The sequence below is a fragment of the Andrena cerasifolii genome, chromosome 10, assembly GCF_050908995.1.
Source record: "Andrena cerasifolii isolate SP2316 chromosome 10, iyAndCera1_principal, whole genome shotgun sequence".
NCBI lineage: Eukaryota > Metazoa > Arthropoda > Insecta > Hymenoptera > Andrenidae > Andrena > Andrena cerasifolii.
The window spans coordinates 10,906,597-10,923,858 of NC_135127.1; the positions used below are offsets into that span (position 1 = coordinate 10,906,597).

The 17,262-nt window shown below is 50.0% G+C and overlaps 1 protein-coding gene across 1 annotated transcript in view; it reads right to left on the reverse strand.

The window, feature by feature from the left end:
• Positions 1-17,262, reverse strand: part of LOC143374224 (headcase protein-like) — a 169,829-nt gene that overhangs the window by 127,683 nt on the left and 24,884 nt on the right. The window contains exon 2 of the mRNA XM_076822184.1: positions 13,366-13,462. Coding sequence (XP_076678299.1) covers positions 13,366-13,462 — 97 coding nt within the window. The remainder of the gene's footprint in view (positions 1-13,365; positions 13,463-17,262) is intronic.

Sequence of the window (17,262 nt, forward strand, 5' to 3'; positions counted from 1 at the left end):
AAAGCATGTTCCAGACCTGCCATCGATCGAACCTCTCTATACTGCTGACGGAGCAGAGGAGGCTGTTTGCTTCTTACACACAATCGTTCGCTGTAACTCGGTTAGAATCTAATTTCGCGAGTGTCGGTAAGTTACGCGTGGTGGTGTGCTCGGCGAGGGATGAGTATCGGCTTGCAGAAATACGAGCGGGGTACCTGAGACGCTGGGTCCTGCCTCCCCGACTATCTCTGGCACTTGGACCGAGGGGTGGAGAGAATGGGCCACCTTCATCTTGGGGAGGACTTTAATAGGATGCCATTCTCCGGTCCAGGACAATGCCTACCATACAGACAAAACTTCCAGGCTCGCCGCGTCCGCAAACGGTCCCACCCTCGAAAATAATGAAAATTCGCGGGCTGAATTCTGCGCGCGGCCCTCCAAGGCGAGTAACCACCTTCCGAGACCGAAACTTCCAGCGACGTTCCAAGGGGGGACTTGGTGAACTCGAAACCAATCGAACTTGGTGAACTCGAAACTGATCGAGCTTGGTGAACTCGAAACTCATCGAACTTGGTGAACGGAGAGCGAACCAAGTGTCCCGTTTCATAGAGGAATCGTGAAAGGTGGAAAGTGAAAACTCTGGATGGACTTGGCGAGTGTAAAGGGACACGTTTTCCTTCGAATAGGTAATGTAGTAATCTATTTTCAAATTCTGCAAAGAATTGAAATAATAGGAATTGGAAGCAAGCAAGATGCTCTGTTTTCGTTGGAAGTAACCTTACTTCTCGTCAACTCTTAAGGCCGTCGTGCATTTTGGCTAAGCGCGTGGATACGAAGAGAAGAGTTTATAAACAATTGATGACCAAAGCACAGCGACAATTATTTTATTATTAATTTCATCGATTCGCTTCGCCGCTCTTCGTCGAAATGCGCGACGGCCTTTAAGGTATTCGAAGCTCCACTTTCAAAGCAGAATTACTTCTGAATCAAGGAAGGTGTGTAGTTAGTCTACCATCCTAGATGTCCTAGGGTTAATCGAACAGGATCGAAAGGTCGTCGCTCGGAGTCTTGAGAGACGCGTTTGGCCGTGCTCGTGGGAACGTTTATCAGAAAACACGCTTTCCTCTCGCAGACAGTGCGTAGGTAACGTAGCATAGCTGGGAGGGAAACTGTTGTTCCCTCCTCTCTCCTGACGCCGGTGTCTGGGACGTTATATTGACCTCCCGCAGGCAAATTTCGCCGTTCCGTACCCATAAACGTTCCACGCCGCCCGCCTATCGGCCGAAATAATGGCATAATAAATCTAGCAACTTTTCGCGGGCCACCGTGCCCCGAACGGTTAAAGCGTAGGGCGCGTCTCGGTTCACCGAATCCCCCAATGGGAACCTATCTTTCTCTCCACCCCCCTGGCCGCTATCAAACAATCAATCTGTTTCTGCTGCCGTAGGCGATTACGTTTGCAGTTAATAATTCGCACGGTTCAGCGTTAATGAAACCCTAAAAATAGAGGGGGGAGACTCGAAACGGTTCGAGACGGTTCCACGGAGGTGTTCCCGTCTGAAATAATCACGGGGAGCAGGAGGAATATAAACAGTGGCGTTCTTTGTACGCGGTTGGATCCTTGGGGAATAAATTTAGAGATGATGACGAGTGAGATGTGCCTGTACGAATATTGCGAAACGCTCGAAGGGTGTTGTGCCCTAGCGGCGGATTCTATTTGCGGGGAATTCTAGTGTTTCCCTGCGTCCCCTTTGATCCATCCATCCCCCCGAAAGCTGAGGAATTATACGCGACACATCGATCCACAAGTGGGAGAGAGAAGCAAATCGTCGCGCGGATCGCAGGTCTCAAACTATTTCTCTATCAAAACCCACGCCCTTCTCGCAGAGGCTTTCCTGAGGGAGGCGGTAAGGAAAAAGCCGACGGGTACAGACGACGGGGCTTCGTGGACAAAGACACTGGGACAAAGGGCAGGGAAGAGAGACGGAGAGAGGAGAAAGGAGAAAGGGAAAGTAATACGACCGGCTGGGAAGAGCATGTGTCTCGTGATAATACGTTTCTGCTCGCTCTCTTTCTCTTCCCTCCGTTTCTCGATAATTACTTGGAATACCAACACAGGGTTGAAATCCGAAATGCTGTACAGCCAGACGCAGAGGAGTACCGCGATGGAGTTCTCTCAGGGAAAAATGGCCAACCGATGGACAATCGAGTGGAACATGGGAATGGGACACACGACCATTAAAACTTCATAGCTGCTCGATAATTCAGGGACTTCGGAATACATACTTCAATAATTCAGCCTTACCAACACAAGCTTCCCTCGACTTTTCCAAGCCTAGATGCCTCGCTCCCTATTTCCGATCCTCGATATTCCTTCACTCTGAACTACAATATCGAGAGAGGAGGATGCTAGGAGGCAGCGAAGGGGGTGAATCATCGTGAAAGTTCAAACCTGAGGGGGTTGAAAGGTCCCACAAGTAGAACACCCCATCGACCAGACATTCGCGGAGTTATCCAGGCTCATCCTTCTCCGCGGGACTTCCTGTTACGCAACCGAATTCGTTGCTCCCCGAAAACCGTGATCCGCGACTCGACCGATGGGGAAAAGAATCGAGACGCGGGACACGGTCATGGAGGAGCAATCGTATTCGGAGGAAGCGTATCGTAAAGGGGCATCAAGGAAGCCAATGTCCCCGGCCGTTTCACATTTCCATAACGGGATTTTATTTCCATTTTCTCGCCGGCGACCGCCGGGAGGATCGGGCGCCCGGCGAAAACCGTGGCGGAGGGTGTCTGCGCGCGAACCTTGCGGGGAAAAAAATGGTGAATTTATGCGTCGCCGGGGGTCGAAGGGCGGAGAAGCTGGTCGTCGATCCCTGGGATACTGGGCGACCGTGCCGCCTTCCGAAGGTTCAGGATAACGTTCAGCTGGAAAGCTGACATAATGCAATCGAGAGAGGCCGCGCGCCGCTGCGAGCAACGAGATCCTACGCAGACACGATTTCTCCCCGGTGCATGGCGCAAGAAAATTGAAAACTCGTAATTGAAAGTGGTAAACCGCGTCGACGCTCGATCTCTGCCAGCAGTTTCGGCTCGTGTATCGATCGATTCTCCCCGTACGATCGAGTATCCTCGGGCGTCCAATGGAACGATGGATTTTGTAACGCTCCAAGAGAGTTCGCGTTCACACGGCTCGTTTTTTTAAATTTCGATGATACCGCACAGCTGGATGTTTGCTTAATCACTTTGTTTGCTGTTCATCACTGGCTTCGAACGATTCTTCGAATGGGTAATCAGGGGAGTTTAGGTGGAGTGTCGTTTGTAGCGTTGTTTAAAGCTTCGTTCCGAGGGAATGATTGCGTAATCGGCGGAAAAGCTTCGAGGGAAGGTGTACCGAAATTTTAATTAAACCGTGAGAGCGGCGAACAGCCTGGTCTTATGGTCGCGTTTAAAGGCAGAAATTAACATGTTTTTCCCCGGGTCGCTCGCATGGAAACTTCCGTGGTGCGCGTCGACGCGAGCGACCCCACCCCTCCCGTGTTACTTCTGCGCGGGTTAAAATTAATCGCCATCGAAAAAGAGCCAGACGTCGTTCGAGTATCGCCGACAACGCAGCTGCGTTAGGCGAAATTACATTTCCAAGTACAAAACGGTCTCGGTTTTCGCGACAGACGGCGAATGGCTCACCCCAAACGACTATGGGAAGCTTCCTCTGCAACGGAAGTCGCTTGGAAGTTTCTCTGTGATACGTTCTGCAGAACCGGAGAGGAATTGTTGATCTCGCGTGGTGAGGCGGAAAAACTTCGTTATCCTTGTTCTCTGCGAAACCGTTAGCGACACTGTGCCGGGTTATCGGCTGGTGATGTAATGTAGGATGGTCGGATATTACGCGTAGATGGTTGGAAAAACATGGGTGTATCGATGCCTCGAAGAACGTCTTGTTCATTCGGAAATTCAGTAAAAATATTCGTATTCGAAATAGGGGACAAATATGACAAGTCTTTTTTTTATTATTATTATTTAGTTAAAGTGGACTAGCCTTGGAATACAAACTGTACAATTGTATGTAAATATCGTGTGAGGTATTATGTAGATATATAATTACAAACAATGTCGATGCAACGGCTTATAGTTAATCGGTGGGAATAATTTTATGCGTCGCGGTTTGAAAGGAGCGCTAAAGACTTCTTTAATAAGTCTAGCACTGGAGCTGTATTTGTTACTTTTGAAAATAAATGGTAGATAGCATGTCACAAAATATTCACCATCACTTCTAGATTATAAATTGCAATTCCTACACAAAGAAAACGTAAAGTCTTCAAGATGATATGAGTCATTGAGAGAAAAAACGGACCAAGCCACATTGTTTGCGAAATTGAGTTAGTAGCAATAATGTATTATTCCAATAGGCTGGACTAATCATATAAAATAGGAAAAATTATTTTTTTCCCAATGTGGGTTTGTCCGTTTTTGCTCTCAATGCTTCATATATCCTCCATGAACTACACCCTAGTAAAAATGCACCCTCCCAACCGCGCATACTAATAAAACCATACAGCTACCTCCAAGAAAGCACCCCAAGACAGCGACTTTCCACGCACCGTCCACAAAGTGATCGATTTAAAAAAAAAGGGCCGCCAAGTCCGGCAGCAAAAGAAAGCAAAGCCAGCCCTCGAGGTAATTACCGCTTCCTCGAGCAGCGTCGAAACAAGAGGAACGTTTCTGCCGGGTCCCTGCCGCAGCGGCCCATCGGCGAAGGGAGGCACAATTATTGAAAGAAATAATTAGCAGTGGGTTTTCTCTGTGGCCCAGTGCCATAGAAATCAGCCTCGGTTGAAAGGGGCCGGAGCTTAATGAAAAGAGCCGAGGAGGCTGGCTAAGTGGCCACCCCGTACCATCGAGTCCTCCGCGGAGAGAGAGGGAGGTTTTTCCGTTTAAGGAGGGAAGAAAGCTGGCCAAGCGAAAAGGGAAGCTCGTAAAAGACGGCCCTGAGACGCGTTTCGTAGGCAGCTCCGATATATAATGCGCCCGCGAGAACGGAAGTGCGCCAGAGTCCACGGGTGGCCACTGCTTTTCTCCCAGGGGCAGTCGTCGAGGCCCCCTTTTCGACCGTTCGCGCGGCTTCTTTTTGCCCGGGGCAGACGCGATCGCCGCAGGAAGAGCGACATTTGTCTCGTCGATTATGACGTGGGTCCGCTTCTTCTCTCCTCGCCGCCGTTTTTTTTCCCGCCTGCTCCCCCTGTCCCCCACATCGTTTATTGTTTCTCTGTCCCCCGTAGACTTGCAAGCTCCTCGTCGACGCCGCGACGATTTGTCAAAACGCGCGACCAATTGCGACTACGCAAGAAACGCGATCTCCTGGATTCGACGCGTTAATCTTTGGCTTACGCTGAATACAGCGGGTTTGGGGGATTCTTAGGGGCGAAGTCGAGGAATTCGAAGAAAGACCCAAGCGGAGGAATATGAATGATAGATGCTAATGTTTCTTGGGACTTTTTTATCCACGGCAAAAAGGTTTGCTGCACATTAGTGTTTGCTAATCCTGATTAAGGGTGAAAGGTCACCTCGTTACTCGTCTAAGGATGGAGAAAGTCGCGTGTCTTCGTCCCTTTCTCTTCATTACTATATACTAACCACTGGGTGTGAAGGATAATTTTAAGAGAAATCGAGGTGCCCCAATTATCGGCGAGTAATCGCACAGTTTTCTATCAAGATGAATTAAGTCCGATGCCGGTAAAAACATGGGACAGCAAGACGCAAGTATAATCATGCTTAAGCAGTTTTTCTCAAAACTGTGTTTCTCAAGACGGTGAACATCGTAACTCGAGAACGGATCGATATTTTTTATTGAAATTTTAACTGAACCTACAAAACACTTTTCTCCACAATCTGAAGTTCGGTCAATAAGATCGCATAGCTTTAACAATATTTAAGATAACATTTATCACAGAATTACTTCAATAAAATCCTTCGAAGTTGACATTTGTAGTATACCTGTGTGAATTTTTATTAAAATTTTTCGACCGAGTTCCATATTGTAGACTTTGAGTTGAAGGATGCTCATATACAGCGATTTTACTGTTAAATGAGTCGGTCAATCGGAATCTGTCACTTTGACGTCTTGTATATTAATTACTTTTTAATATTTTGTAAACATTCTTATTTGAAAATACGGCTTATATCCCTAGGAAATAATTGTTGAAAGAGCAAATAGTTTAAGTTATTACTGGCTCTACAATCTAGCCCAGAAACAATCGTTGATTTCAGCTGTCTAATACCCATGTACCCTTAAGGAACTGGAACGCAAGTGCAATCAGATTGAGAATTTATCGCGAGACACCGTCATAAAACTCGAACGGTACTCGTTCCCTGTTTCCACCCACGACCACGAAAAGCAGCCACGCAGCCATTTACGTACATCAAGTTCAGGGCCAAAAATAGTTGAGTGCGTGACGTGGGGGCGAGAAAAGCATGGGGCTATCTTGTATCGATCCGTTTGAGGTAGGTCTTGGCCTCAAGGGAGCCAGCACTTATCCCAGTTCAGGGAGGAGCTTCAAGGGCGATCCGAGTCCGAGCGAACGCTCTCCGCGTTTCGAAAAGGTCAATCACATTACATACTGCGAAAACTGTCTGGTCGAAAAATTCCTAGCTATCGATCATCTACGTCGAACAGTTAACAATGGTCCTCGGGCCACTGCAATTACCGCGCTGTCCAAGTTTCAAGTGGAGACAGAAGGGGTTAGTCGAACAAAAAATCGGCACAATTATTTCTGTCTGAAATGCGCTGGTTCGCGAGCTAGCGGCCCGGTGAATTGCGCGGGTTGCGCAACAGGAAGGCGAACGTTTAAGCTAATGACCTTTAATGCAAACCTCCATTGTACGCGTCGCGGGGTCGGGCCTGGAACGAGGGTTAACGGGCAAAATGTACCCATCAGGGAACAAAAAGGAGAGAAAAAAAGAATGAAGCAGGGAGCGGACGAAGGGAGGCGGCAGTGGAGCGAAGGAGAAGGAGAGAAGGAACGTCACCCTCGAACGGGTAACTCGTTTCTCGCAGCGAACCGCCGACTCGAATGTGCAATTCCAATAACGATGCCCGTGCGCATTCGAGCTCTCGCGAAACCCTTTAATAATTCCTCGCGTGAATTCGTCCCTCTCGAAAGTGCAGGCGCGACTCGAATGAATTCCTAATTCGCGTTTTAAAGTACAATCTTAGTCGGCAGATTCCCCATCAAGCGTGCCTGGAATTATCAATTAGTGGACGCGGTATGATACTACCCCAGCGAGGACCATTCTAACCGAGATCTAGGATCCAATCGAAGTTCGATGGGAGGGTAGCAGTCGCTCGAAACATGGATACATCCAGGGTAGTTTCGGTTACTGACGTAACGAAATTAGGCAGGCCCACTCCCCAAACTGGCGAGAAACTCTGGACCGACGAAACTTCCGCGTCCATCGGTTCCCGCTAGCTCTGAATTTAATCAACGCCGCCCAGTGGCGGGTGCAAACGCGTCGGGATTATATTACTTGGAAACTATCTTACGAATAACACGGCGCTCGCCACGCCCGTGGAGAAATTCGCCGAGTTAGGGGCAGCATAGCCGGCATCGATACGCCACCAGCCAATATCCTCTAATCCCGACACGCGCCACTTGTTATCAATTTTGCAAGCCACGTCCCTTCGTCGCGCCGCGGCTGAAACGGTGGAAAGCGAAAGTGCAAGGGCTGCGGTATATTTTATGCGGAATGCAGAGGTCTCTAGGGCACCGAGTGCTCGATAAATAGGCGCGCTCTCCACAGTTGCAGGCAGGAATTATTCCTGACAAGAGAATGGAGTCGTTCTACTGCCACTGTTGCCTAATTGCAACACGTCGACAGCTGTCCCACCTTCCTACGACTCGATTCGATCTGAATGCTATCGCAAAGCTGTTTCGAGACAGACGTCTCCTTTCCTCCGAGTTCTACCTGACTTGTGAATCGACGAGGTGATACTGTAATAAAATTATGCAGTGGCTGCAACTGTTGCGAAATGACTTCCAAATGCTGGGAGCCTCGAAATCCTCCAGCTCGCAAAGCTCCGCGGGGCCGCGGAGCAGAGCAGCAAGTTCGCAAGAGCGATCAGCCTCCCACAGAATAGATTTCCCTAGTAACAAGTCGATACGGTCAGTGTCTCTCGATATCTCTCCTTACACGAGCGTATGTACCGTCTCTCCCATCGCGGGGAACACGAGGAGCGAGCAGAGCTCTGGGCGACATCGATATCCACCGTTACACGGTGCACAATAAATTCCGCCTGGCGTTTCCTATTAGCTCCGACTGGTCGGGCCCCGCTGTCGTATATCAGCGTCAGCTCATTGGGAATCAATGTCCATCGAATCGCCGGGTCGCGGAGGATAGGAGGCGGACAGGGGATGGGAAAGATGGTAGCCGAACGGGCAGAGAGCTGCACGTCGAGGTAGAGCCGAGGCTGGAATGCAACGAAAGGTTTTCGACGTCGTCCTTTTAATTAATCTCCGCTCCCTCGACTGCGGAGTGCCATTCAGAACTCTAGCAGGGCACTCTCGCGAGTCGAGGAGGCTTCTGCTTTCGTGGCCGGGAACAAAATACATTTCGCTGCGAGGCCGCCGTCAAAAGGTAGCGGAGCCTCAGTCAGCTTTTTAACAGCCACGTTTTCCCGTCCACCGGGCTACGCGGAGAGCCTCCCTCGTCGAGCCTCGCTCGTTAGGTCACGGCTGTTCGTTATCGGAGGAATGCACGGTCGAGGTGTCTATAATCATCGGCACCGAGGCTAGACGAGTTCGCTGCACTTGCGGGACAACGGTCGAGGGACAGCCCCGGAGCGAGCATGAGCAGTCCGGCCGCACCTAGATCTATGAATTCACGCTGACTACCGGCAGTAACTGCACCGCGGCACGCCACTTTCCCATTTCCAGTGCTCCTCGTGTCCGATTTATCGCCCGACCCACCAGCAACGGCGCACGGTTTCGAGTTCACAGGGACGCGTGGCGAGAGAACGGACAGTGGGCGTGGTGGGATCGAGGTATTTTCTTAAAGGACGATGACTGAGCCCCCCGACGAGAATTCGCGAACTCCCTTCGACGTAGACGCAGACGGTGCTGCGTCCGACGCCCACGCGGGGCGAATATACATCGGTGGTCGTGAAGGAAGCCTGGCAGAGCGAAGGAAGGAGGAAAGAGACGCGGGGAGTATGTAATCGATCTTCTCTACGTCACTGTGCCTAAATTTTTCTTCAGATTCTCATTTGGATGATGTAACTAGTCGGGCACGGATCTGCTTTATGTAAGAAGCTTGGGTGCAAGAGATGGACCATCCTTCGGAGACGCAGAGCGATAATTCTCGATTATGCTTTAATGAATTTCGGGAGGGATGAAGAGTGGAGCTCTCCCTCGATGCCCGAGACAGGACACATCGAAGAGGAAACGCAGTCTGGGGGCGCACCATGATTTCCAATTCACTCCAGCAGCACCCTGGTTTTAAAAGCGACGTAAAACTAGAGGGGCAGTGTGCACGTCGGTATTCAGCGCGCAAAAGGCAAAGCTTGAATTCTGCAACTGGCGAGCGAGAGGAAAGGGCTGGCCACCCCTCGATACGGCAAGAGGCCAGCAATGGTTCTCGTATCGAACACGGCGAGGGAATATTTTATCCGCGGCCATATGGAATAATAGCCCGAATGTGCGCCGGGAAATATCGACAAAATGGGTGGGGTGGACCAATTTAAATGTACAAGAGGCATGAAAGTCACGAGGACTTTGAATGTCGATCACCATGATTCTGAATTCTAATATATTCGTGGATAAACTGGGAAGCCTGCCGATCTGTATCCTCGCAGATTTCGAAATAAGTATGCTTCAGAATCTTGCGCGGTGCACTTCTTTCTCGATGTTATAAACATGTATGCAGGTAGATTTCCCAAGGTGACACTGTGTTTGATTTCTCAATAGTCGCAAGGATGATTCTTACGTAACAGATGATTGACAGAAAATCGTTTCTATGGAGGATGGACTGTATTTTAACCACACCTAGATACATGGAAGCAAAATTCAAGTGGCGGCGATGCCATCCACGTCACTCTCATCTTCATGATGGTAAATTTTCTGAATCAGACTTCTCACACCTTTCAAGCTATTCGATGACAATTCTTCACGCTTGAAGTCTAGAGGAATTTGGCAAAGAACTTCCCCTACGAAATCGAATGCTCCGAAACACTGAGGCGTTTCCTAACCGTTCTCGAATATTCGAAGCCATTGAATTGCTCGAAAATTCGCGAGGCAGAGGTTGTTACTGGGGACGTTGCTATGGGAGGGCTGCCATCAGTGTTTCGAGGGTTCGAGCGTGGTTCCTCCTGCACATGCACGCAAAGCATGTGGATTCTGGTGGCAGAAGGGATCGATCGTGCCCTCCTTCGTTCGAGTTCTCGTATCTAGGCAATCGGCGAGCCCGCTAACCACTATTACCATCCCTTACGCTTCAAGCATATCTTGCAGACAGATAGCAACGCTTCAACTTCTATTCCAATCTGTATAAAGCAAAGATCTTCCAACGTTCCTCCATTCACCACCCGCAACATTAATCAAACGTACCTCGAAGATGCAGAATAAAGGAACAGGGGATTGCGAAACCAAAGCCTGCCTCAATGCTGTAACAGAATCCACAGTCGGAGAAGGCGGCTGAAGCCATCGATGACGAAGAAAGTTAGCGCGGAATCTGGAAGCAGCTCCTGTTTCATTTTCGCGGCGGCCCCGGAGGCTCGTAAAACTCCGCGCGGCTTTTCACGCGCTGGAAAATCACTGCCGCGCGATTCGTGGCCGGAATGAAAGGAATCCCACGCGCCGGCTTATCCCATACCGCTGTAAAACCAGCGGAACTGCTCCGCTCCGTGTCCATTGTTGCTTCTAATAAAGCGTGGCCCCTTTTCTGCGTTTGCGAAAGGAATAAATAACGCGCGAGCGTCGTCGGTCGGCGGGAAGTAGAGTCGGAGAGGCTTTTATGGGCTAGCTTGCTCGAGTACACGCGTTGCGATGAAAGGTTACGCGAAAGAGCCCCCAGACGTAAAAGGAGCACCCCTCCCCGGCCGCCCCCTAGTCGTATTTTACAAAATACAGAACGCAGTCGTGAAACGAGAGCCGCGTAGAAATATTCTAGCCGCGTTCGTAAGTCGCAAATTAACCCCCTTCGCGCTTGGCGATGCTTTCTTCGACGCCCAACCGACCCCGCGCCAAATAAGAGGCACAACGGGGTGGGTCCGTTATGGTTGCTCGTTTCGAAGCACCGCCACTTGCCCAACTCGAACGGAGTTAGGCGGAGGGAGCAGACCGGGCTTATTCCGCGAGTCATCCTTTCTTTTTTTGTCCGCTCGCACGAGCGAGCTCTCGAAACGGCGGGCAATTTGGAGGTCGAGACCCGGGAGGTGGTCCGTTTTGTGTACACGAGCCTACAGGGGCGCGTAATGCTTCCCAGGTGGAGGCCATTTTTGACGACATAAATTACCCGGCGTATCTGGTTACTAAATTAATTTTCCTCGAGCGATCCTATTAATCTCGCCCACCCCGCGGGCCCACCCACTGCCGCCATCGCGGGCACACGCGATGTAATCGCTCGTTATTGGGCAAATTTACACCGTCCGCGTGTAACCACGTCATTAAATCAATTTGTAATCCATCAATTCTCTCGCGCTGCTGGAAGGCACACGCCGCGCCAATGGGAAAAGTCGGATGGGAAACCGTTTGCAACGGCGACGCAATTCAGTTCGAGCTAATCGAGCAGTGAAAAATGATATTGTTTCGATGCACCGTGCAAGTACATTTCATTTCGGGAGTAAATTGAACGCCACTGTTGCACGCGACGGTGCTTCTCAATCAGACCTCCCAATTCCCTTGTCCCATCGCAACGTTAAGTGATCCTAGCCAGAGACTAATCATCCTCTACGACCCACAAAATCTTCGGGATACTTCGTACCGGCATATTAGCCACGATAACCCGAAGTGAATCCATCGTTCGCCGTTCCCAGCGCCCGATTTATTTCCAGCATGCCTCGCTGCCATTAGCAGGATCGAGGCAACTAATTTCCATAATTATTAGCTACGGTCGGCGTCCACCGGCACCCTGAAATTACTTCATCGAGTAATCCAGCGCTGCTTCTTTCCCAGCCGCTGATAAAACCTCGAGGCCCGCGGAAGGACGCGTCGAAAATGCTAACCCCCTATTAAACGCGCAGCTTGTCCGATCGCAGTTCGCCAGGGTAGCCCAGCGTAAGTGTGACGCAAGCAACCGCGGTATAAAACGGAAGGAGGCCGGCCATAAATCTCTGGGAAAGAGCTTCAGGGAATTTTTTCCACTTTCGCGGTGGCACAAGCCTTATTGCGTCGTACGTCCCGGCCTGGTACCTATATCCTTCTTCTTCATCGATCGACCTACCGCAAAACCGCGCGTACGCAGCTCTTCGCGTCACCCGAAGGCGATTTAGACGTTTCTCTTTTCGAAATCCTCGTTGCACACGGTCAGAAGCAGCGCACTGAGACTACAGCTTGGATAGTAATCGAGTACTGCGTCTCCAGTGAGGAACCGAAGAGGGTGAATGCACACCGAGCAAGGCCGAGGGATGGTATTGATTTTTCCCTCGTATTTGGGGTAGGACGACAGTGTCACGACGCAGTCCACCCGCGAAAGGATTCGTTTGCCATCAGGGCTGGGTCTGGATGAGGACATGCTCACGCGCATTGGGAAAAAACGAACGCTGATTCGCGTGAGCGATCGTTTCCAAGACGCTGTTGCGTAGATGCGCGAGATCTAGATCAAGGACGAGAGATGGGGGTGCGATATACGATTCCGTGGACGGCAGCAAACAAATTCTCGGGCGAAACTGATTTCGAGCAGCCTGGGCTTCGTCGAGTTTAGTGTGGCCGTAAGAACGATGTGAAAGGAGGATCAGTGAAGAGATAGAGGGATCTAGGATCTCCTTCGGGATGTAGCAATTGGAATTAGTACGTACCTCGAGGTACGTCGGTATTATCGCGTGGAATTGTCTCAATGATCTAAACCCCTGCTTTAAAAAATTTCTCAACTATTTTCCTGCTATCTATACTCAAAAACTGATCCTAAAAATCCGGTTCGAATCCCACCATTAATTCGAAGGAACCGCAGCGACCTAAATTCCGTAAGGTTTAAAGCTAGAGCAGCACCACTTCGCCGCGACCTTGCTCTATCGCGTGCACCGTCCGCTTTAAGGAGTCCCATGTAATAGGTTCTCTACTCTCCTTCCGCTCCAGCGGTGTTACTATCGCGAACTTTCCTTTTCCTCGGTAGATGCAGCGGACTTTTCGAATAATGACAGCGTATCGCGTGAACAATAATGTCGCTTCGAGTACTCACCTTGATGTGATAGGAGTTGAGCTTAGTGCGGGGCAGGCTGTTGAAGGCGCTGAAGTCCAGGCGACGCGAGAAGATCCCATTTGCTCCGCAGCTTTGTCTGCAACGAAATTCCAGATTGTACATTAGAACAGTTCGGGCATTTCGAATAAATGAAGTAATTTTCTGAAAAGCCGCGCGAAGGATATGATACATTCAACAGACTCCTCCCAAAAAGCGTTCCTCCTGTGGCAGCCCTTGAAACGACCCCTTTCTCGGTGCACAATCATTCCATTTCCCCCGCCCCCTAAGCTTCGTAACCACCCTCGTCATACGCGTGCATGAAACGCGAGGGTCGCGTTTTAGGACTCGCGCGTTTATCCTCGCGAGCGGATGAAAACGAGCATGGAGGACGTACGTACGTGCTCGTGGAGGAAAGCCAGTGTGCGTGCACTTGTATATTTTGCTCTGTCTGAGACAACAGGATGTAAGCCTCCCTCAAGGAAGAATTTACCCCGGAGCAGCGAGCTGGCCTCCAACGACGCGTGAAAGTTCGGGAATGAGGGGAAGAGACTTTTGCGACACGATCGAAATGCAATGTATCGGGGGTGGGATTTGCAAGCTTGGAATCGTTCACTCGTTTCGGTAATGTCTGCAGAAACGACGCAGCCGTGCCTCGGTTGTAAGGATACAGAGGAGTTCGTTCGATTGGAGGCCAGAATACGCGCGTATCAGCGTCTCACCCATGGCTGACTCTGATGTCTGATTCTACTGCAGCGTCTGCGACTGACGTCGAGCCTAATAACGGATACCACTGGTCCGCTGGCTCCACTGAATTCGAGCGGAATGGATTCGCTGGGAAATCTGGCTGGCTAAGTTCTGTTGCTTCAAGACATCAGCGAAAAGGAAATTGAAGAATTGATGGTGGAACTCAATGGTGAAAAATGTGGTCATTCTTAAAGAATTTGAGATGCTCTCGAAAACTATACGTTATCATAGTTTTCATTCGTGACTACTCTAACGATAGAAAACTATTACATCTCTACAGAATTTCTAGTCATAATATTATTACTCGTGGCATTACTAGTTCTAGTATTGCTAGTTATAGTATTACTAAAAATAGTAATACTACTTATTTGCCTATTTCTGAACTGAGTGCACTTACTATTATTATTTACTGGTAGTAGAAGTAGTGATATACTACTATACTAATAACACTATACTAATACTACTTATATTAGTAATATAATATTAATACTATTAATTACTAATTACTTGTACTACTAGTAATTAGTAATATAATATTAATACTATTAATACTAATTACTTGTACTTCTAGTAAGTAGTAATAGTAAGCGCCCTCAGTTCAGAAATAGGTAAATGATCTGAATTTACAAAAAATCAAAACAGCTCAATTAACCCCTTGGAGATACATACACCCCAGGGTTAGACACCCCTAGATTGAAGAAACCTAAAAAAAAATTCCCAACGACACAAACTTCGAAAACTCATCACTCGCCATCTGAAACTCCATACATTTCACGGTCACAGTCGATTACGCATCTCGATCGCGTGTCCGTCTTCGTTCGGCCGCGTCACTGTTCAGTGGAAAAACACGGCGCGAATTTTCGGCAGCGACGGTGCAGGGGAACCCGTGACGATGACCGTGTAGGTTGAGCCGCCGTCGTCGTCGGTGGAAGGAAGTTACGTCAGCGCCAGGAAGGCGAACAACAGGCGAATAGAGAGGCAAGAGCGCCAGGAGGCAGGCGAACCGAGCGCGGCTGGCAATTGTAAGGTGGGGGCTCGACCTTAACCTTGGCCTCCACTCGCGCGAGACCACCGCCGCCGTCCCTCCATTGTCGTCCTGTGTATCGCTAACTTTTGGCAATGACAACCGGGGGTCACGAAAATATCGCGCACAACCGGCGAGCGTAACGCAACACCGAGGAAAAATGATCACGGCTCTCCGCGACTGCATTATGCAACGCGGCCGGTGCATTCTTGCGTGGCTTCTCTGAATAACGTAGGAGCCGTGCGTTGACCGAATTCTCGCGATGTATCGCAAAACAACCGTGCACGGTATTCGAGAGCAACCGGTGCTGGATTTTAAAGTCCTCGAATGGTAAACCATTCGAAAAGCACTCGCGGGCACTCAGCGAGCGATACTGAAATTACAAGAACGGAGTCCTAGATTCTTTTTAGAAGCAAAGACAGTGGACATTCAACCCGGAGGAAGCATAATTGCAAAATCCAATTGCATCCATTTGCATTGTTGCAATCCCACAGCGCATTTGCATCGTTACAATTGCATATTGTTTCGCGATTGTTGCAACTGCATATCCTACCTGCACCGTTAGACTCGCGTACGGTACCTATCTTTTTTTGCGCGCTCGCGCCTCGCTCGATTATCATTGCATCTGCATAATCGGATTACAGGAAGCGTTTCTTAACCATCTTTCGCCAATCTCTCCCCCGTCATTTACAGGAGTACACGCAGGCCCACGCGCGCTGACGATCTCCGCAATCATCCCGTATAAATTCTGCTGTCAGTCGGCGTATTTACACCCTGCCACCGGAATCGTAATAGCATCGATGATTGAAGGGCAATTCGGGGCCATTAAATCAACGAGCTACCTCCGCCGTCTCGCACGAAAAACAAGCCACTGCCCAATTCGTCCTACGCGCCAAACAAGGCTCGTCGCGGAACCCCCATTTGCATACGAATCCTATACCGAAGCCGCATAATGCCGCGCGCGACAGCCGCGAATATTTACGTTCGATTTCGAAAGTCGGGGCCCCGTCTCATCGTCTCGCGGGGGGGGCCGAGACGAGCACGGCCCACGAACAAACAACATCCAGCTGGGCCCCACCCCCCGGGTCATTAAATCGGAATCATTCGAACCGTTCAGCACCCGCGTGCTCGCAATTATTTCCAATCAGCCGGCAGCAGTTGCACACCACCGTCGCCTCGCGATGACTAACGCCCGGTTGCGCAAGCTTTTGCACCGGTCCGCACACCGTCCAATCAATAGACTCGTTATTTCGCCCGATAGACGGCACCGAGGCTGTCCCGCGTCGCGTGTCCAATTCCCACGAAAACCGTCACGATTCGCGACACCGCATCGCCGCAATTAGCGAGCGCGTGAACTGCCAGGCACAACTTCGCTCGTGGTGTCCGCCGAGCTCGACGGGGTTGTGCCATTTACATAGGTACCATTTCGATCGCAACAATGCGTCGAGCTACTCGAGAGCCCCGTTCCGTCCGCTTTCTCTTTTAATCCCAGCCTCGTACAGCCGCGGAGTATAATTCCCGCGCAGGAGGAGCCCGATCCCAATAAAACGATGGCCGAGTCATTAAGCCGTGCGGTATACGCGAGGACGTAAAAAAGGAAACGGATCGATCCGTGGTTCAATTTATATTCCGATGGGGAACCGGTTCGCAGGCTGCCCGGCCTCTTGTAGGTATTATCGCGCGAGCGGTCGGCATGGGAAATCAACGGCGTGGTCCTTTTGGGGCTGGAGGAAATTATCTAACCTTGAGGCGTGAGTAGGCCACGCGCTACGCTTCCGAATTAACGGTGGCTCATTGTCGGAATGGAAGCTGGACACCGTCTTCATCGACGCGTCACGGGGTCCCGAAGTGTGCCGAAGAACAGGCCGCATTGTTCAGCCCGTGGGTAATGAGTGCAGAAGATGTGCACGCGTTGGTGTGTCGTTTCAACGGGTGCTTCTTAAAATAGGCTCACCATCGAAGACAGGAAACACTACGGTGACCGAGCGACGCCTATTTATAGTCAATTTCTTAGCATCGTTGCGCGGGATCGATTTGAAATTATAATCAGCCAATTAGCGAGGCTCGATCGCCGCGAATATAGAGAGGAGCGATCGAATGGGATACGGTTGCGAACGTTTCCATGACGT